This window comes from Typopeltis vanoorti, chromosome 1 (genome assembly GCF_054136105.1).
Source record: "Typopeltis vanoorti isolate ZY-2024b chromosome 1, IOZ_Tvanoo_1.0, whole genome shotgun sequence".
Classification (NCBI taxonomy): Eukaryota; Metazoa; Arthropoda; class Arachnida; order Uropygi; family Thelyphonidae; genus Typopeltis; species Typopeltis vanoorti.
Window position 1 is genome coordinate 5,716,659 of NC_143549.1, and position 19,812 is coordinate 5,736,470.

Genomic DNA, 19,812 nt, shown 5'->3' on the forward strand with positions numbered 1-19,812 from the left:
TCAATCATGTTTCTACTTCAAAATATTTCGTTTCATACTTAGTGATATAACATCACGCGGCATGTTCTAATTTCAACGATCTATTGTTAGTATTCTAGCTTGTATATTTTTTAAACTGTTCTTGTAATACCACCGACGATGGTCTGCTATTTCCAGACCGAAATATTTGGTTAAATAAATATCTTTCTTGTGATTACGTGATTATATCATTCGGCTCCTTGTTTAACCAGGCGACGCCCCAGCCGGCATGAAATTTTGTTATGTTGTACCATCATTTTCTATATTGGTTTAAGTCAATAAGAATACAGTTTGGTCTGCTAAATCCCAAATTGGCAGCCCATCCTCGTTCGTTCAGTATCTAGGTAGATACCCAACAGGGTTCACCACTAGAAGGTGAGGATTGGACATTAGGTCAGAAGCCCTGGTCGGTTCTCCACATTCCTTTAAAGGCTATGTGGAGGTCTCCTCTCAGTTATACAGCTTTACCCCTTAAGCACCCCTGATAAAAGGCAAAATATCTTGCAAATGATTATTGAACTAAATAATTGCACAAATGATAAAAATGATAAGCTTAGAAATTCTTCTAACTCATTTTTGAAATGATTTTCTCTTATGTATACTTATTTTAGATTCACGTTAAGTTCTCCAAAAACAAATTTTTCCAAAGCAAACTATAGGGAAAATATAATAGAATATTTACATGGTATTGCATTTAACTTTTGCTTTATTGTATGTATGTAACATATAGAGAAAGGCTTCGATAGTATTAATTTGAACCAAAGGTGTGACCGTCTAAAAACAATAAAAGTAGATTGGAGAGATAGAAGGCTCATATTTAATCTTTACAAGCATCAAAAAGTCCTAATAGAAGCAGCCAGCAATAAAACAAAAACGGCAGTTACAAAAATACGTAGAGGAGTAAGACAGGGGTGCTCTTTTTTACAGATATTGTTTAATCTGTACATTGAAGATGCAATAAATAAATTAAAAGAACTGATAGAAACAGGAATTAAGATAAATGGAATTTATATTAACTGGCTTCGGTTCACAGATGATATAGCAGTTATAGCTGATAACGAAAACAATCTGAAAGCCACCCTTACAAAGATGGATGAAATTTTCACACAGTACAGCCTAAAAATTAATTATAAGAAAACAAAATTATTAATTACAAGTAAAGCAAATCCAATGAAAATAAACCGAGAAATAAATAATAACCTAATACAGCAGATATCCTCTTTTAAATATCTTGGAATTCTTGCAGAAGAAACATTTTTACCAGTAAACAACTTAGCATCTAGCTCAAAAAAAAAAGAATAGGCTCGTGAAAACATGCATATGACGCATTGCATTATATGGTTGTGAGGCCTGGACTCTAACAAAACAAGACAACAAAAAGTTGGAGGCATTTGAACTTTGGTGCTAGTGAAAGATCATGAAAATTAGTTGGACAGAAAAGAAAAGTAATAAAGAAGTTCTAAATATAGTTCATGAAGAGCAGTCATTAATGAAACACATCAATAAGAAAAGAAAAAGCCTAATTGGACACCATTTGAGGCATGGGGGACTGATTACAGAAATAATGGAAGGGACTGTAGAAGGAAAGAGGCCACGAGGCAGACCAAGAATTTCATATATAAATAACATAATGATGCTAACTGGTGCTAAGAGTATGAAGAGATAAAAAGGATATCACAAGACACCTTTTCATTTTTAAAGCATTTTCAGATTACTTTTTTTAACCATCTCTTTTTTAAATGATTTGATATATTATTTTGTCACCCAAATGTCTGGCATCCACTTGGCTATCGCTCAGTTGTCTGTCTCCTAGTTGACTGTGTCCGTGCTCTGTGGTAGAGCAAGGGTAACCGCTTAGCAAACATCTGGAATGCATTCATTGATTTAAAACACTGCCCAGAGTCGATACAGTGCTATGTGTATCCAGACTCTTTGTCAATATCAGTAATTCTGCAGCCTCCTTCAATCTTTTCCAATGATTCTTCTCCACATGAATCATCTAGATCAGTGTTTCCCAAACTTTTCCTACAACGGAACACTTCACAAATCCTGAAATTTTCATGGAACACCTTGGTTATTTTGTAATGTATTAATTGTTAATTTTGCTGATTTTTATTATTAATTAATAAGCAATCATTAATTATTAATTAATAATTGATCATCAATTATTAATTAATGATTGATCATTAATTATTAATTAATAATTAATCTAACATCAATTAAACATAAACATCAGTAAATTATTTGTGCTGATTTTCATTGACATATCCCATTCTGATCACCAAAAGTTTATAATATAAGTCTGCATTCACTCATAGTACTTATGAGTGAATGCAGACTTTTTTTCCCTTTGTGCTGGTAGTTTTTCCCTCCTTTTGTACATCCTGGAGATCGCTTTGTAGGCTGGTGGTGAATGACTCACTATCTGTTGTCACAAACACCTTCAATAAGAGATTTCTTAATACCAAAATTAAACAAAGTCCTTTATCTCTTATTCATATTAAAATTTAAATCTGCAGGCCTATTACTTTTAAAATCACGGCACTATAGTTTTGAAACTTTCACCCTACAATATGAACTTGCGAAGAAAGTATTCAGTATTACTAGATTTGAGAACCTGATACAGACTACCTTGATCTTCAGTTTTAGTGGAAAAATTTTCTTTATACTTCCTTGCTGATTGGTCACTAACATTTGCAACACAGAAGTTATTTCTTTCAATTTTGAGCACAGAGGATACGCCGCCCATTGTTGTAATCAGCTTGCAGGCAATTTTTATGATCGGTCATAAACACCAGTATTCTCTTTCCTGATTATTGAAGATGTGTGAAAATTAACGTTAATTCATGAATATTTCCATGTTTAAAAATATGCAGCTTGGTCAGTGGCATTTGCTACACAGATGTCATTTCCTTCAGTTTTGAGAACAGAGGATACACCGCCCATTGTTATAATCCGCTTCCAGGCAATTTTTATGACTGGTCATAAACAGTGGTTTGTGACCAGTCATAAACCAAATTTTGAAAGGTTTCGATGTGTGAAAATTAACGATAATTCATGAATACTTCCACGTTTAAAAATACGCGGCTTGGTCACTAACATTTGCTACACAGATGTTATTAGGTGTTCTGGGTCTGAGCTTTTTTTTGACATATTCACGAATAATATTCTCCTCAGAATATTTCCACTATAAAATATTTATTCATAAAAAATGCTTAAAAAACTAAAATGACAAATTCCAGGAGAACTTCTCGCGGAACACTTATTCAATTTCCATAGAACACAGTTTGGGAAACCTTGATCTAGATGATGCCTTTGAGACATTACAAGGCATCCAAGTTTGCAACTTTATTCCTTCACAAAAAAAAGTTTCTTTCAAACACAATTTGCTTAGTACAGCCTTTTATTCTGTTGAGTGCTGCCACATGATCCCTTCTGCATGATTCAAAAATTTGAATGTGTACTCGCTTTCTACTTGAAATCGTCAGTTATACAAAATACCATGAGCTGAATCGTCTGAATTTCTGGTTGTAATCTTCAGAAATAGTGTTTGTCCTTAAGTTTTAGATACCAGTGTATAAACCCAAAGCTAGGTTTAGGCCAAGGTGTTCTGTCTTTGTCTTAGATTAGTAGCAGCAGCTTAGGAACACTTCGGTATCTGAAGATTGCAAAAATATGGATGTTGATTTATTATTATTTATTCGAGAGATTTTATTGTCACCATCATCACATTTTCATGGTGTCAGATTCATCATATAGGTCCCACTGCGTCACACACAGCTATCATATCATTCCTTAAAAGCATTTATTATCTTTTATCTTGACACAATCACCTACAACTCTCCATGCAAGAAACCTTTTCTCTCTCTTCTTCCCCCCCATTTCTTAATCATCTTCCAGAAATGGCCTCTTGTTCTCCCCATCTTCCCCCATTCTATGAAAACCTTCCCACACTAATTTGGTAATAATCCCTCATCATCCTGCTTTCTAATGCCTATAACTTTCGGCAAGGTTGCACTAACCAATACCAAAAACTTCCCTCATGTTGCTGATACTTTTGGCATTACTATATAGAAAGTGCAGCATTCTTTTAGATCCTTACTCACATTTACTTCCTGAATTGATTAACCTATTCAGTATTTTTGTTTGAGGGACTAGATTTTGCTCTTGGTTATTCTCACACTCACTCATCTCATGGGTGCCTTCAAGCAAACTCATTTGCTTCCTTTTGAAAATTATGGAGACAACTACCGTGCTTGAATAAAAACTTTAGTTTAATATAACTAAAATCTACAATTCGACGTTTCGACCTTTATGTCGAGGTCATCTTCTGGAGCATACAAATATACACAAGAAACAAGCTATACTACAATCAAACTTGTACGTTCCAGAAGATGACCTTGACATAAAGGTCGAAACGTCTAATTGTAGATTTTAGTTATATTAAACTAAAGTTTTTATTCAAACACGGTAGTTGTCTCCATAATTTTCAAAAATGCATTGGGATCACCGTGCAAGCCTAAAAGAAAGGATTCATTTGCTTCCTCTTTAATTGAATAAATTTCCGTGAATTTGCACTTAAGCATGCTTACCAAACAAAGCTCTCTCTAGACGCCTAACACCAAAACCATTTAGATGCAGTCCATCAATTATACAAATTCTTCTTTCCATCAAACACAGACTACAAATCCACAAATCCTACATCATTCCTTCTTCACAACCTACGTATTGATTCATTTGTGCCAACACCTCCCTCCTCAGTTCACCTTTATCACAGCGTGGCAGGAGACTTAGACTTCATTTCTTGCTCTTCACTTTTGCTTTATCTAACAACTTCTTTCCATCTTTTCTTATAGAATACTTCTCAGTTTTCAGATAATTTATGCCAACCAAGAGAATTAGTTCTTTTTCCTTACCTTTTTTGCATCTGGATTTCATGACTAATACATGAATTTTTGCACCAGGGAAACACGATTTTGTTACACTTTCATTAAGTGCCTACCTGATCATTTCGTCTCTGTACATAATTTTCTCCTTAACTTGTTTTTCTCATTTGTTTGCTCGGTCTCTATAATTGCTTCACACCACCTGCTTCTTTCTCCTCTTAGTCCTGCTAATCTCTTGCTGCTTCTTCAACTTTTCAGTTTTGCACTTTGTCCTGTGAACGATAACATTCAAGTGTGCTATTTATTTATGTCCATTTTGTTATCCCCTATTTCCATCACCACACATTTGATATTAATTCCAACATTTACCATCCTACCATCAATACTGTCCACTCTACCAACATTTATTCTGTTCTTGTCATCTAATTGGCACTCACTTTTGAAACATTTAATACACACACTCTCTCTCTCTCTCTCCATTTTCAGTTTCCTTCCATATATCATTTTTCACAATAAATACATCTTGCACTGCACAAAATTCTCTTTCACAAGATTTGCTTACAAACTAAATAATTCAATCAATCACACACCTGTTTAAAACAAACTACAATATGCTAACCTTATATTATCAACTGAAATATGAAACAATTATCTTTCAGGAGCACTAATGACTATGCAACACGCACGCACACACACACTACACCACATAATGTCCTTCAAATCAGGTATATCAGGTGTTTATTGCATTAGATAGTATAAGACTGTGGGAATGGATGACATATCACCATGAGATTTTAAGGAATTATTATTATTCAGGCCTCCATGGAGTCAAAAGACTCATCGTGGGAGGTCCTTCCTAAGAAACACAAAGTCTATCAAGACTCATCGAGGGGAGGTCTCCCCCCCCCCCCCCAACAAACACAAAGTCTATCATACCACTCCTTGAACTCATTGACCGTTCTCGCTCTCACCACTCCATCAGGCAATGCATTCCATGGTTCAACCACCCTCCATGCAAAGACACCACTCCTCACCCTCTTGCTCACAGTTTCCTTTCGTAACCCAGGGATGGCCTCTTCTCATCACTCCTTCCCTATTCAACCAAGCGAAAGAACTCCCTAGTGTCAACCCTGTAACCACCTCTCAACAGTTTAAAAGTCTTGATCATATCACCTCTCCTTCTTCTATCCACCAAACTCTGCAGTCCACATTCCCTCAGCCGATCCTCATAACTATCATTGTACAGTCCTGAAACCATCTTTGTTATCCACCTTTGTACCCTTTCCACAGTTAATTTATCCCCTTCAAATCCTGGGGACCAAATCTGAGAACAGTAGTCCAAGTGTGGTCTGATGAGGGTCTTATACAATGGAATGATAACTGTTTTATCTCTGTAGATTAGTGTCCTTCTCATTATTGCAGCAATCCTCTGTGTTACCTTCGCCACTTTTGCAATATGTCCCCTAAATTTCAGGTTTCTATCAATCATCAACCCCAGATCCCTTGTCTCCCCTACTTCCTCCAGTATAACTCCTCCCATAGAGTATGCAGCATCCCATCGATGTTTCCCAAACCTTAAGACCTTACATTTTGCTGCATTAAACTGACACCCCCATTCATTTGCCCATCTATCTAGCTTATTCAAATCCTCTTGCAGTGCTGCCGCATCTGCACTATTACTAATAATCCTTCCCAGCTTCGCATCATCTGCAAACAACTGAATATCCCCTTGCAATCCACTGACAATGTCATTGATATAAAAGTTAAACAATATAGGTCGTACATAATAGTTAACTATGCCCTTGACCTGGTTATTTAATGAAAATTTTGCAATGGGTAAGGTTCCTAAGGAGTGGCAAGAAGGCAAAATAGTACACTCCACAAGCATGGTTCAAGGACAGAAGTTTCCAATTATAGACCAGTATGTATAACTGCAGTTGTAGTCAAGATGTTGGCGAGATTGGTTAGGAATAGAATAAAAAGAAGAGTGGGTTGATGGGCATACCATTCTTAATGATGGGCAGCATGGATTTATAAAGGATGGGTTTTGTTTTAGCAGTTTACTTGCATTTTATGATAAGGTAATGAGTGTGTTGGATAAGGGAGATTCACATGCAGTGATATGCTTGGACTTTGCAAAAGTGTTTGATAGATCATCATCATCATGTGTATCAAGGATTTAGGCCTAGCATGGCCTGTTCCAGCCTTAGAAGTCATCGTTTAAGAGGACTTCCTGGTTTTCTTTTTCCTAATGGCTTGTACTTTAAGGCTTGTTTTGGTAATCTTTCTGTTTTCATTCTTTGAATTTGTTCCATTCATTTATGTTTATATTTTTTAATTTTTTCTATTACTGGTTCTTGGTTTAATTCTTTCATAAATTCTTCATTTCTTTTGTGATCAAATAGGGTATACTTTGCAGTTTTTCTCATAAACTTCATTTGTGCTGTTATTAATCTTTGTGTGTCTTTTTGTTTTATTGTCCAGACCTCGCTTCCATACATTAAGACTGATAGGACTAATGTATTGTATACTTTTAGTCTGGTTTGTTTTCGAACTAGGTTTGGTTTAAATATAGAGTTAATTACACCTGTTATTTTTAAATATTTTGCAATTTTTACATTTATATCTTTTTCATTTTCTTATGTGTTCATACATCCTAGGTAGTTAAATGAATTCACCTGTTCTAAGATCTTGTTATCTATTACTATTTTAGTTCTTGCTGGATCTTGTCCTTTAAAGGCCATAGTTTTTGATTTTTCTGTTGATATTATCATACCAAAATCTTTGGCTATATCATTTAGATCTAAAATAGCTTTCTGTAAGTTATCTTCAAAATTTGTAATTATTATTTGGTCGTCGGAAAAAAGGAGAGTGTTTAAGTTCACTGTAGGAGAAAGTTTAATGATGTAAATTGAATCCTTGATGTAAATTTTTATTCCATTTTATTATTATTTCATTTAAGTAAATATTAAAAAGAGTTGCTGAGAGGGGACATCACTGTCGGACCCCTTGGTTTATCTCTCTCGTATATGATACCTCGTGATTTAATCTTATTTGTATTCGATTATTTTCATATATACTTGTGGTAGCTTTTAGGATATTATTTGGTATTTATCTTTCTTTTAATATGTTAAATAATACGTTTCTTTTAACTTTGTCAAATGCTTTTTCAAAGCCAATAAATGCAATATGTGTTTCTAAATTGTTTGATAGGTTAACATGATATTATTATTATTATCCAGGCCTTTATGGAGTCAAAAGACTCATTGCAGGAGGTCCTTCCTAGGAAACACAAAGTCTATCATACCACTCCTTAAACTCATTGACCGTTCTTGCTCTCACCACTCTATGCAATGCATTCCATTGTTCAACCACACTTCATGCAAAGAAACCACTCCTGACCCTCTTGCTCACAGTTTCCTTTCGTAACTTCCAGGGATGGCCTCTTGTCATCACTTCTTCACGCTGTTCAACCAACCGAAAGAACTCCTCAATGTCAACCCTGTAACCACCTCTCAACAGCTTCAAAGTCTCAATTATATCACCTCTCCTCCTTCTATCCACCAAACTCTGCAGTCCACATTCCCTCAGCTGATCCTCATAACTAACATTGTACAGTCCTGAAACCATCTTTGTTATCTGCCTTTGTACCCTTTCCACAGTTAATTTATCCCCTTCTAATCCTGCGAACCAAATCTGTGAATAATAGTCTAAGTGTGGTCTGATCAGAGTCTTATAGAACGGAATGATAACCCTCTTATCTCTGCTGGTCAGTGTTCTTCTCATTATTGCAGCAATCCTCTGTGTTACCTTCACCACCTTTGCAATATGTCCCCTAAATTTCAGGTTTCTATCAATCATCAACCCCTGATCTCTTGTCTCCCCTTCTTCCTCCAGTATAGCTCCTCTAATGATAGAATAACATGATAAGTTGGTGTACAATCTGCAGAAGAAGATAATATATTGGTTAGGTGGATTAATAATTGGCTCTGAATGATACCAGCAAGTTGTGTATGATGAAACAGTGTCTCAAAAAAGGAGGGTGGAGTGCCCCAGTGTTATTGAGCTCTGCTATTTAACTTGTTTGTAAATGATATATTATGTGGTATGACTGGGGAATTTCAGCTATTTGTTGATGATGCAAAGTTGTGGAGAATTATAAGTGGCATTATTGATACTAATTCCCTTCAGAAAGATTTGAATTTTCTTTTGACTTTGACAAAGCAGTGTTTTGTTTGTTTGGAGATGGTCTAGAGTTAAAAGGTTTTAGTCTGTTAATCACTTTGACAGGCCAAGAGATAACCTTCTTAAGGAGCCTATGGAGTGTTTTGATTTGGGAGATGGTGGGATTATATTCTATAGGGAGGTAGGTAGACCAGTCTAAAAGTAAAAGAAGTTGACCTCTTAGTTTAGAACCACAGTGGCATTTCCCTTATCTGCTTTAGTAATTATTATTTTACTGTTGTTTTTCATTTCCTGCAGAGCTTTGAATTCTTCTTTTGATAGGTCGCTTTTTGGTGGTTTGGCTTGGGTAAGAACAACCAGCTACACCCAGTCTGATATTGTTGTCAATATGGTTGGGCAGGTTGCAAATTTCATGTTCTACCTCTATCATTATTTCTTTAGAAGAGATCTTTTGCATTGTTATGGCAAAGTTGTGGCCACTTGCTTCAGGGTAAGGGATGACAGGTTTATTACCATGTTGAGCAGTGATAAATCTTTTAACTCTAGACTTCCCTCCCCTTCCCGAATATATGGACTAACAAAAATCCATAAGCAGAATGTATCATTATGTCCCATTGTGGATGGCATTGATTCCCTCCACATACAAAGTAACCAAACATTTAGCCAAACTGCTCACAATATACTGGCAACACACCTCCACACATAAAAAACTCGGTCTCTAAAGCCAGTATAGAAAACCTCTCACTCCACCACACTGACATAATGGTCAGTTTTGATGTCTCCTCCTTATTCACCAATGTCCAACTCAAAGATATCTTAGACCTCATTCAATCCAAATTTCCTCCTGATATCTCATCCCTATTTTAGTTCACGATGAACTCAGGCTATTTTGTTTGTCAAGAAAAATTCCACAAACAGATAGAGGGGATGGCCATGGATTCTCCACCCCTGGCCAACTTCTTTATGGACCTTTGAAGCCTTAAGCTCTGCCCATAAAACTACAGTTGGGCTATGCTATGTGGATGATGTGTTCACTATTTGGCCACATGGCCTGGATACATTCCACAACTTCTCAACACACGTAAACAATTAGCACCCCAGGAGCCAGTTTATCTTGGAAAAGGAAAACAACAACAGTCTCCCTTTCCTAGACACTCTGATTACACACCAGCCTGATGTTCTCTGTTTACAGAAAACCTACATATACAGGTAGATACATTCACCAGCAGTCCCCCCCCCCCCCCCCCCGAGTAACATGTCTGGGATTATATAACCCTATATATAGTCCGACCATAGAAGCGAGAGCTGTTATACAAGCAAAATAGTTACCACTTTAGAAACTACAGTGATCATAAATGAGAAGTTAATTTTCCAACGTGTAATAATAAACAACTCATCCCACAATATGGATTGATTACCTTATTTTCAGAATGGATTCTCCTTCTTTTGACATGCACAGAAGTGCCGAAGGGTCTCGCATCTGTGGGCTAACAATAACAGGACAAAATTAATCAGTTCAGATAACAATGTATTAACTTAAAAACTACTGAACTTGGCCATATCCTTAACACCTTCTTAGCCAATGGTTACAGCCTCCCAAAAATCCAAAAAAATATTAAAACCTATTAACTCCCCCCCCCCCCCTTCATAACAGAAATTTCTCGAAATCTATCACCATTTCTTATATCTGGGGTATGTCTGAAAAACTAACAAAAATCCTAACAAAATATGACCTCACAACTTGTTACAAACCACATAAGAAATTGGTATCTCTTATCTGCTCTCCCCCAAAGACCAGCCACTTTCCTTAAACCTATCTGGAGTATAGCAGTGTTGGCTATACCTGGTATACCCTACTAGGGGCTCCTTTAGAGGCACCTTTAGGACTCTAGAGCTGACTTCAGTTGCTTTTCTTCAGCCTCATTTGCTTAGTGTTTAGTGCCTGCGTGCACATATCATTGTTTTCTGATCCTTGAAGATGGCCCTGTAACATTGCCAAAGTATAGGAAGGTATTGGTTAAAGTTTTTAATTAATATTCTAGTATACATTGTCATTTCCTGAAAAATTAAAGCTAGAAATGGGATGGTAGTAGTTTTGCAGTGATCCTGCGTGTTAGTTGCAGGAGTGAGGGGGGGGGGGAGAGTACATGCAGTATTTTCTATTTTATATGGGCTGTAGCCATTGGATAAAAATGTGTTGTGAAGGTCCTTGAGCTCAGTTCTGTGTCATTTGAACATATAGCCCTGGCTCAGTGACTCAATGCTTTTGAGAATGCCACACTGTTAAGAGGGTTGGTGGTGTAATTGCTTATGTAAATACCTTTCTTTATTGAGTATATTTTCTATAAATGGAAAAGGATAATGGGCCATTAGGAAGGTAGTGTATCTAGATATGGTGACAATTGTTACTTTTTATACGATGAAGATTATTTTAGGGTGTTAACTGTTAAAATGTGTATCCTGTGTGTTTGGACCATGAGGCCAAATAGCAAACATATTATCAACATAGCACAGTCAAAGATCCGAAAGACAATCATTTTGAGATAAGATAGCCTGACTTCTCCAAATTAACTTTATGGTTATCTTATCCTGATCATAGAGGACATTCATTCTGCTTTGATTTGAATTGTTTTCCACAGTTTAGTTCACTGCTGTGTGTATGTCATAGTTAGAATCTGTAGATGCTGGGTAGAAAACTAGTGAAATATTAGAAAGTTCATTAAACATATTTTTTCCTCTCTTGGTGGGTGTTTGCACCCTAAAGCACTATTATGGTATCAGTGATGCCTAAGCCTTTCCATACATATGGAGGGAGATTTATTTTTATTTTAGTTACAATGACACTGTATTTTAGTTTACTGTGAATGTTAGTGTTACAGAGGTGAAAAGAAAAAGCACAGGATATATTCTTGGACTCCCACGAGACACAATCAGTGGAATAGCTTATGGCAGTGTTATGCACCTGATCCAGAAATCTATTTCCTAAACATGCTACCATCAATAAGGAATTCTACAGAGTTCCTACTGGATAGGGTACAATACCCCTGCAGAATTATTTTCCTGCTTTACCTTCAAAGATGGAGAGAGAGAGAGAGAGAGAGAGAGATTGTGGATCTCCATAGTATGTTTTTCATGCCTTTGAACAGTATCATGTACACTACATCTTAGAAGATTGTGGGTGGGACAGAATCCAGAATTCCTGCTTGGGTGACTAAACATATCATCTGCCACTTCAGTCCCCCCCCAGCAATCAAGTTAACTGGATGATGGTCATTTACGATCTAGTAGGTTTAGTTTGCATTTCCTCCAGAAAGTGCAGACTAGACTTACTAGGTAGTAAGGTTCACATATGAAGATATCTATTGACAGTGGGAATGCTTGCTGGTACCAGAGCATCTGTGAAATGAGGTGACAACTCAAGAAGAGAGGGTTGACTTGACCTGGAGAGACTGTATATTGCTCATTAATGGTTTATTGATGTACTTATACTTTTGATGATTTAGAATCTAAAATCTGGAAAGTAGCATTATGTAATTTATGAGTGATCCATAAATGGTATCTACATGCATTTTATTTAAGTTCTTGAGTAGTTCTCTATCATTCTTATGGTAATAGGTATTTGCTTTCTTAGATTTTAGATGATGGAGGGGATGCTACACATCTCATGTTAAAGAAGCATCCTGCTATGTTCAAGACTATAAAGGGAATTGTGGAAGAAAGTGTAACAGGTGTTCACAGGCTCTACCAGCTTTCAAAGGCTGGCAAACTGACAGTTCCTGCAATGAATGTGAATGATTCTGTTACCAAAGTAAGTATATCATAAACATGTTTAAGTTTAGTTAACTCACAGCTTTGGATTGTTAATCAATTTTAATGTTTAAGGACTTGCTGCCTGTGTATGTGCAATGTTATCATTTGTGACTCATACTTTCTGAATAATTCACCAAATTCCTGACACATATGTAGTCTCAAAGAGTGTGTTTGATGCTACGATAATACTACATAAGTGTGATACATAGTCATGATAATTTGTTCATTTGTTGATTGTCAATTATATAATTATGTAATTATGGTAGTTATTATGGTACAATAGTAATATTGTAATTATGGTATAGTAGATCAAGCTAAATTAAACATTAGTTTAATAATAGAATACCATTAGTAGGCCAAATAATAACTATAAAAACAGATATTTATATAATTTGTTATGAAATTATTGAGATATATGTAAGATATCTAAAATTATCCATTTTAGATATCTTACATTAGCTACTAAAGTGGTTCTTTTCTAGAATTGTCTGGTATTGTTTAATTGCTATTCTCTAATCCTCTACTGAAAATGCTTATGACACTTAAGTAAAATTTTTACAATAAATAAGATTTTTGCATGAGTTTTTCCTCCATTTTTATAGTTCTTATTATTATGTGACTTAATTATAGAGATATGCGAGTTCTGAGAAAAATTAGAAAAGCAAATATGTTTTCAACAGCAGGATCATATTAAAAATGAATATACGACTGCCCAAGGTGCCAATTTCATGGTGGTGGCCTACAGGACATCCACAAAGTGACGGATGAGGCCTTGAATTGGCTTTCCAGCCTGGACCTTGACCTTAGTTGGTATGGTGGTGGTGGTGGTGGTTATGGAGGAAACAGAAGATTACAGTCCTGCCTCACCACGATGACGTTATTCTCGTAGTCACTCTCATAGTCCTCGTCATGGTATCAACAGAACTCCTCCTCACGTTAGAAGATGATGATGTAATGTGAAATGAGCCTCCTCTAATGGATCAAGTTTTCTCACACAAGACACAACTGCTCTCTAATTAAACCTAGGATACAGCTACATTTATGTTGTGAAGTGTTGTGAGAACATGCAGCCTTGTTATACTTGTTACAGCAGGACGATAATTGTCCCTGGCTTGATTATGACAAGTTACTTTGACTTTATTTATAAAAAAAAAAAAGGAAAGACTTAGAAAGCTGGTTGTGCCTTTTATGTAATGAACTTTTATATGTAAAGATTTTCATCATCTGTTGCTGGAAATTGTGATTGTACTTTTCACTTACCAGTTTCATGTAGCCATAAGCATAAATGAATAAAAATTAAAAATGAATGTGTTTTGAAGGAACAACGAACATGACATTGTTGGGTACATATTAGGAATGGGCTATATATGGCAACTTTCATATTAACCCTCTCATGCACATGTCCACTGTAGTTGGACGGCTACTATTGGTTTACTTCACAGCTCTATGACACATGTTTTTTAACCTCTGATGAATGCAGTGCATCGTAAATGCATGTAGTCCACTACAGTGGACAGGATTGAAAATTGGATTGGATGTATGAAAAAAATTGAAATAAAATTTACAGTGTTTTCGTACATCCTAAAAATACTTAAATTATTTTTTTAATCACTATTTCAGAAATTCGTGCATGAGAGGGTTAATTACTGAATCAATTAGTGCATGTAGTGATGTAAGAGTGGAAGTGGGTAGTTTAACTTCATAGAGAAGTGATATATATTTGTTAGCAAATTTAAGTATAGGTGAAAAGTGAGTCAAAGCAGCATAACTGAGAAAAGACCTCCATATAGCTTTTAAAGGAATGTGGAGAACTGACCAGGGCTTCTGACCTAATGTCTAATCCTCATCTTCTAGTGGTGCACCCTGTTAGGTATCTACCTGGATACTGAATGAATGAGGATGGGCTGGCAGTTTGGAATTTAGCCAACCAAATTGTATTCTTATTGGCTTAAACCACAATGCAAAATGATGGCACAGTGTGACAGAATTTCATGCCATGTAGGATGTCACCCAGTTAAACAAGACCCACCCTACATTGCTTTCACCAAGGAACCAGGGTAAACAGCAGAAAGTCAGCTATTGGAACAAATCCTGAAACATATCTCAACTGAACATTACCAGAGTTCAAGATTGTACTAGCAACATAAGAAACCTGAATAGCAAAGAAATGGAACTAGCAGAAGAATTGATAAGTACCAGATCGACATAATAGGGGTGACTGAAACAAAAAAGACAAAAACTGGTGAGATCTTTCTGAGCAATAAATACAACGTGTTATAAGGCAATGACAGTCAAGGAAAAGAAGGAGTAGATATAGTATTGAACACTAAATACGAGGCTAATCTTCTTGAACGACAGGTAGTATCAAGTAGAGTGATGCGGACAAATATCAGAATTGGGGAACTGGACAATGCAACTTATTCATTCCTATGGCTTATGGAAGGTTCTACTAATGTAGAAGTGGAGGAATTTTTTGAGGCTTTTGAGAAAGCAACTGACACAATGAGAAAAGGAAAAGTTGGTCCTTGTTGGAGATCTAAATAGCAGAGTAGGAAATGATTGTCAGACACACAGAAATATTTTGGGAAAATTTGGAGAAAAGAGCAAAGCTAATAATAATGACAAATACCTGTTGGATTTCCGCTCAGGTCATGAACTGGTTATTACTAATACAATGTTCCAACATAAAAATATGCACAAATTCACATGGAGAGAAGAGGCACGGAATAAGAAAAGTCTCATTGACTATACTATTTTTGATAGTGATGTTTTCTTCCTAGTGCAGGGCACCAGAGTGTACAGAGGATTTGAAATTAGAAATGATCACCAGTTAGTCTTGAGCAGAATAAAATTGAGTTTCATATTGAAAAGAAGAACACATAAGAAAGTTTCAAAGCAAATAAAAGTTGATCAGTTCTCAGATGTGAACTGTAGACTAAAGTGCACAAACATTATTTAAAAAAAAAATGAGAGTTTGATTCCTTGGAGATTCAGTGGCAAGCCTTGAAGAAAACACTGATTGATTCAGTAAGAGAGGCATGTGATAACTGCAAGGATAGAAAAATCAGAACTGCATGGCAGACACAGGAAGTTAAAGAGGCAGTGAAAGCTTGTGCTCTTAGAGAATAAAGAAACAAATATAAATAAGAAAGCCAAACACTGTAAAACTGGCCAAACTGGTAATAACATAGAAGATAAATATCAGGAAGGAGGCAAAATATTCTGATGTCTATTGAAAAAGCTTAGAAATGGAGGAATGAGATCTGTAAAAGGAATTATACATGATAAATGAGACATGAAAACTGGAGAAAAAGATATCCTTGATATATCATAATCATCATCATCATCAAATTCCTCCAATGTACCCTCAAGGGGGTGTACCGGATGTGATAGTACTACATGAAAAAAAATTACATCATTACTAACTTCCTATCTACAATTTTCCTCCAAATCAGTCTGTTACTTCTCAAGACTCAAACATTATTATTATTATTATTATTATTTCCCAAGATCTCATGGAGTCAAAGACTCATCTGGGAGATTCTTTTATCACACACACATCTCATCATACCATATCTTAAACACAATCAAACTCCTTGCAGACACCACACTCTCAGGCAAGGCATTCCAATCATTCACAACCCTGCACAAAAAAACCTGCCTCTCACTCCCCTACTCACACCCTCTTTATACAGTTTCCAGGGATGACCTCTGTTTCTCCCCTGATCTTATACTATTCTCTGTAGAACTTCTCCACCATTGATCTTATAACAACCCCTTACCAACTTGTAGGTCTCTATCATATCTCCCCTCTTCCTTCTCTCCACCAGACTCTGCAACTTACATCTTCTCAATCTTTCCTCATACTCAACATTCCAGAGGTCAGAAACTACATTAGTCAGTCGCCTTTGGACCCTTTCCAACATCTCTTCATCCTTCTGATAACCTGTTGATCAAATCTGTGCACAATAGTCCATGTGTGGCGTAATCAAAGCCTGATATAATGGAACAAGAATCTCCCTACTTCTACACGTTAGTGTTCTCCGCATCATTCCCAGAAGTCTTTGTGTTGTCTTCACAATTTTGGCGATGTGTCCCCTAAATTTTAGATCTCTATCCACTATCACCCACAGATCTCTTATTTCCTCTACCTCCAACAATATATTCTCACCAAGCATAAATTCTGCATCCTATCTTTGTTTTCCAAATTTTAAAACCTTACATTTTGCAACATTGAACTCACATCCCCATTTGTTTGCCCAATCACTCAATTTATTCAAGTCTTCTTGCAAGGCCACAACATCTTCACTATTCTTTATGGTTCGTCCCAACTTTGCATCATCTGTAAACAACTGAATATCTCCATCCAAATCTTTGCCAATATCATTAATATACAAGTTAAATAGTAATGGCCCTAAAACAGACCCCTGAGGCACTCCACTAGTGACTTTCCTTTTCCTGCATATCGCACCCCCATACACAACTTGTTGATACCTATCAGATAGCCAGTCTCCAATCCAATGCACTAATCTAATATCCAACCCCATCTGCTCTAGTTTGACTGTCAACTTATCATGAGATACTCTATCAAAAGCTTTTGCAAAATCCAAGTATATTACTGTGTATCCTTCTCCTCTGTCCAAGGAAGCAGTCATTTTATTTTAATAATAAATAGATTACTAAAACATGACCTCCTTTTAGCAAATCCATGCTGTCAATCAAAGATTATACCATTGTTGTCAACCCAACTCTGGATCCTAGTTCTCACAAGCTTCTCCAACAACTTAACCACAACACCTGACACAGAGATAGGCCTATAGTTTGATGCTTGAGTTCGATCAGTTCCTATATGAAGTGCCACAATCTTGCCCTGCTTCCACTCTTTAGGAACTTGACCACGTGCAAGACTCGTATTAAAAAAATATATCAAGGCAGGTGTCAACTGTCTGGGACATTCCTTCAGAATATGTGGTGATATATTATCAAGTCCCACAGCCTTATTTACATCTAGTTTACTCAACTCCCCCAAACACCTCTTGCTCACTTACAGTCAGTCTCTCCCCCTCCATCATCAACTGCTTTCAATCTCTCCATTAAGTCATATTCACATGATTGAAAGATCTTTATGAACTGCTCATTAAGTATCTCCACCACACTTTCTGCAACAGCTGTCTTTATATTATTTCCTCTAATCAATGTCATCCTTCCATAATCATTCTTTCTTTTGCTGGCTACATATCAAAAGAACTCCCTAGGATTCTTTTTGGCTTCATTAGCTAACTGCTGTTCATACCTCTCTTTAGCTACTCTCACCAACCAAGTCACCCTCCTTGTCTGGTCTTTGTAGACCTCATGAAATTGGTTACTTCCACTTCTCTTATGCTGCCTCCACAATGCCCTTTTTCTCTGTATCGCATGCTTAATCTCTTTATTCATCCATCTCACACCTATCTTATTTAACCTTCTCATCCTTGGAATGCATTTAGACATTGCATCTACTAGATCGTTTTTGAAAAATCCCCCAAGCTGCATTGATCTCTTTTCCAGCTAACTCCTCATTCCATGCTACACTTGCAAGCTGTCTCCTGAGCTCTTCATAATCACCCCCCTTGTAGTTCCACATATACCCTTTTTTCACAGGGGTCCTTACACTGCTGGCAACCACCCAGGTAATCACCTCATGGTCACTTTCACCAATTGGTGGATGATTTGACACCTTATTATAATTACATCCTCTGATGAGATGACCAAATCCAAGACCCTTAATCCTCGTGTGCCCTCTGTTACATACTGTCTGAGGCAGTTAACCATCAAAAACTCAAGGAACTCATTTTTTTTACTTCCAGTTGCTATCTCTTCATTCCAGTCTATATTGCCATAATTAAAATCACCCACAATGATCATCCTTTTCTTATTTGCTTGGTTTATTTGACTATACATTTCACTATCACCACCATCCACATTACCAGGTCTATAACAACATCCCACCAAGTATTTGATTCTGTTCACCTCTATCTTACACCATACTGCCTCAAAACCACCTGCCCCATTTCACTCTTGCATCTCTACCTTGTATGGACATAACTCTTTCTCTATCATCAATAGCACTCCCCCTCCCTTTTTACCCCTTCTATCCTCACGAAACATATCATACCCTTCCATCTCTATTCCTGTCAGGATGTCTTCCTCATCTAACCATGTCTCACTTATTCCGACAATCTTTGGGTGAACAGACGCAATTAGTGCAACCATTTCATCCGCCTTGTTTCTTATACTTCTAGCATTGGTATACAAACACGACAGCTCATTTCTGGATCTACAGCTAGTTCCACTGATACCACTCACTCGATGTGATCTCTCCATGCTCGACTGGGGCCATTTCCCTTTTTGCATATTCATTTTAGAACCCTTTTCAATTCCATCTGTTTCCTCTTGATTCCTGGTCATCCCATTTCCTTCCTGCCTACACATGCTCTCACCTCCTCTTGGAGCATCCACCTTTCTCATGCTGTGTACCCCTGTCCACCCTGAGCCTCCCCGTTTCACTGCTCCTCTTGCACACCCGTTCTCTCATTTTCTATACTCATACCACTCACTTCCACAGTCATTTCCACTTCTTCAATCTCTCCTGCTCTTCCACATCACTCCCCTCTCGATCTGATTCATTCTCTCTATTCACTTCTCTACCTTCCAGCAGCAGTCTCTCCAAGTGACTCACATCATAACCACTCAAATGCAGTCCATCGCTCCCGTACAGCTCACTTCATCCCTCAAACTCATTCCACACATTAACAAACTGTACTCCCATGTCCTTACACATTTCAGCCAGAATATCATTCATAATCCTTGCTCTCCGCCTCATTTCACCACAATAATACCTAGGCAACACACTGACTACCCTTCCTGTCACACT

The 19,812-nt window shown here is 36.8% G+C and overlaps 1 protein-coding gene across 5 annotated transcripts in view; it reads left to right on the plus strand.

Moving 5' to 3' along the window:
• Positions 1 to 19,812, plus strand: part of LOC150109760 (adenosylhomocysteinase-like 1) — a 440,710-nt gene that overhangs the window by 281,049 nt on the left and 139,849 nt on the right. For all 5 annotated transcript variants that reach the window (XR_016549840.1, XM_090408492.1, XM_090408303.1 and 2 more), the window contains one exon: positions 12,721 to 12,897. Coding sequence is in view for 4 of the 5 variants with exons in the window: in XM_090408492.1 (XP_090264618.1) it covers positions 12,721 to 12,897 (177 nt within the window). In the remaining variant the exon portion in view is untranslated. The remainder of the gene's footprint in view (positions 1 to 12,720; positions 12,898 to 19,812) is intronic.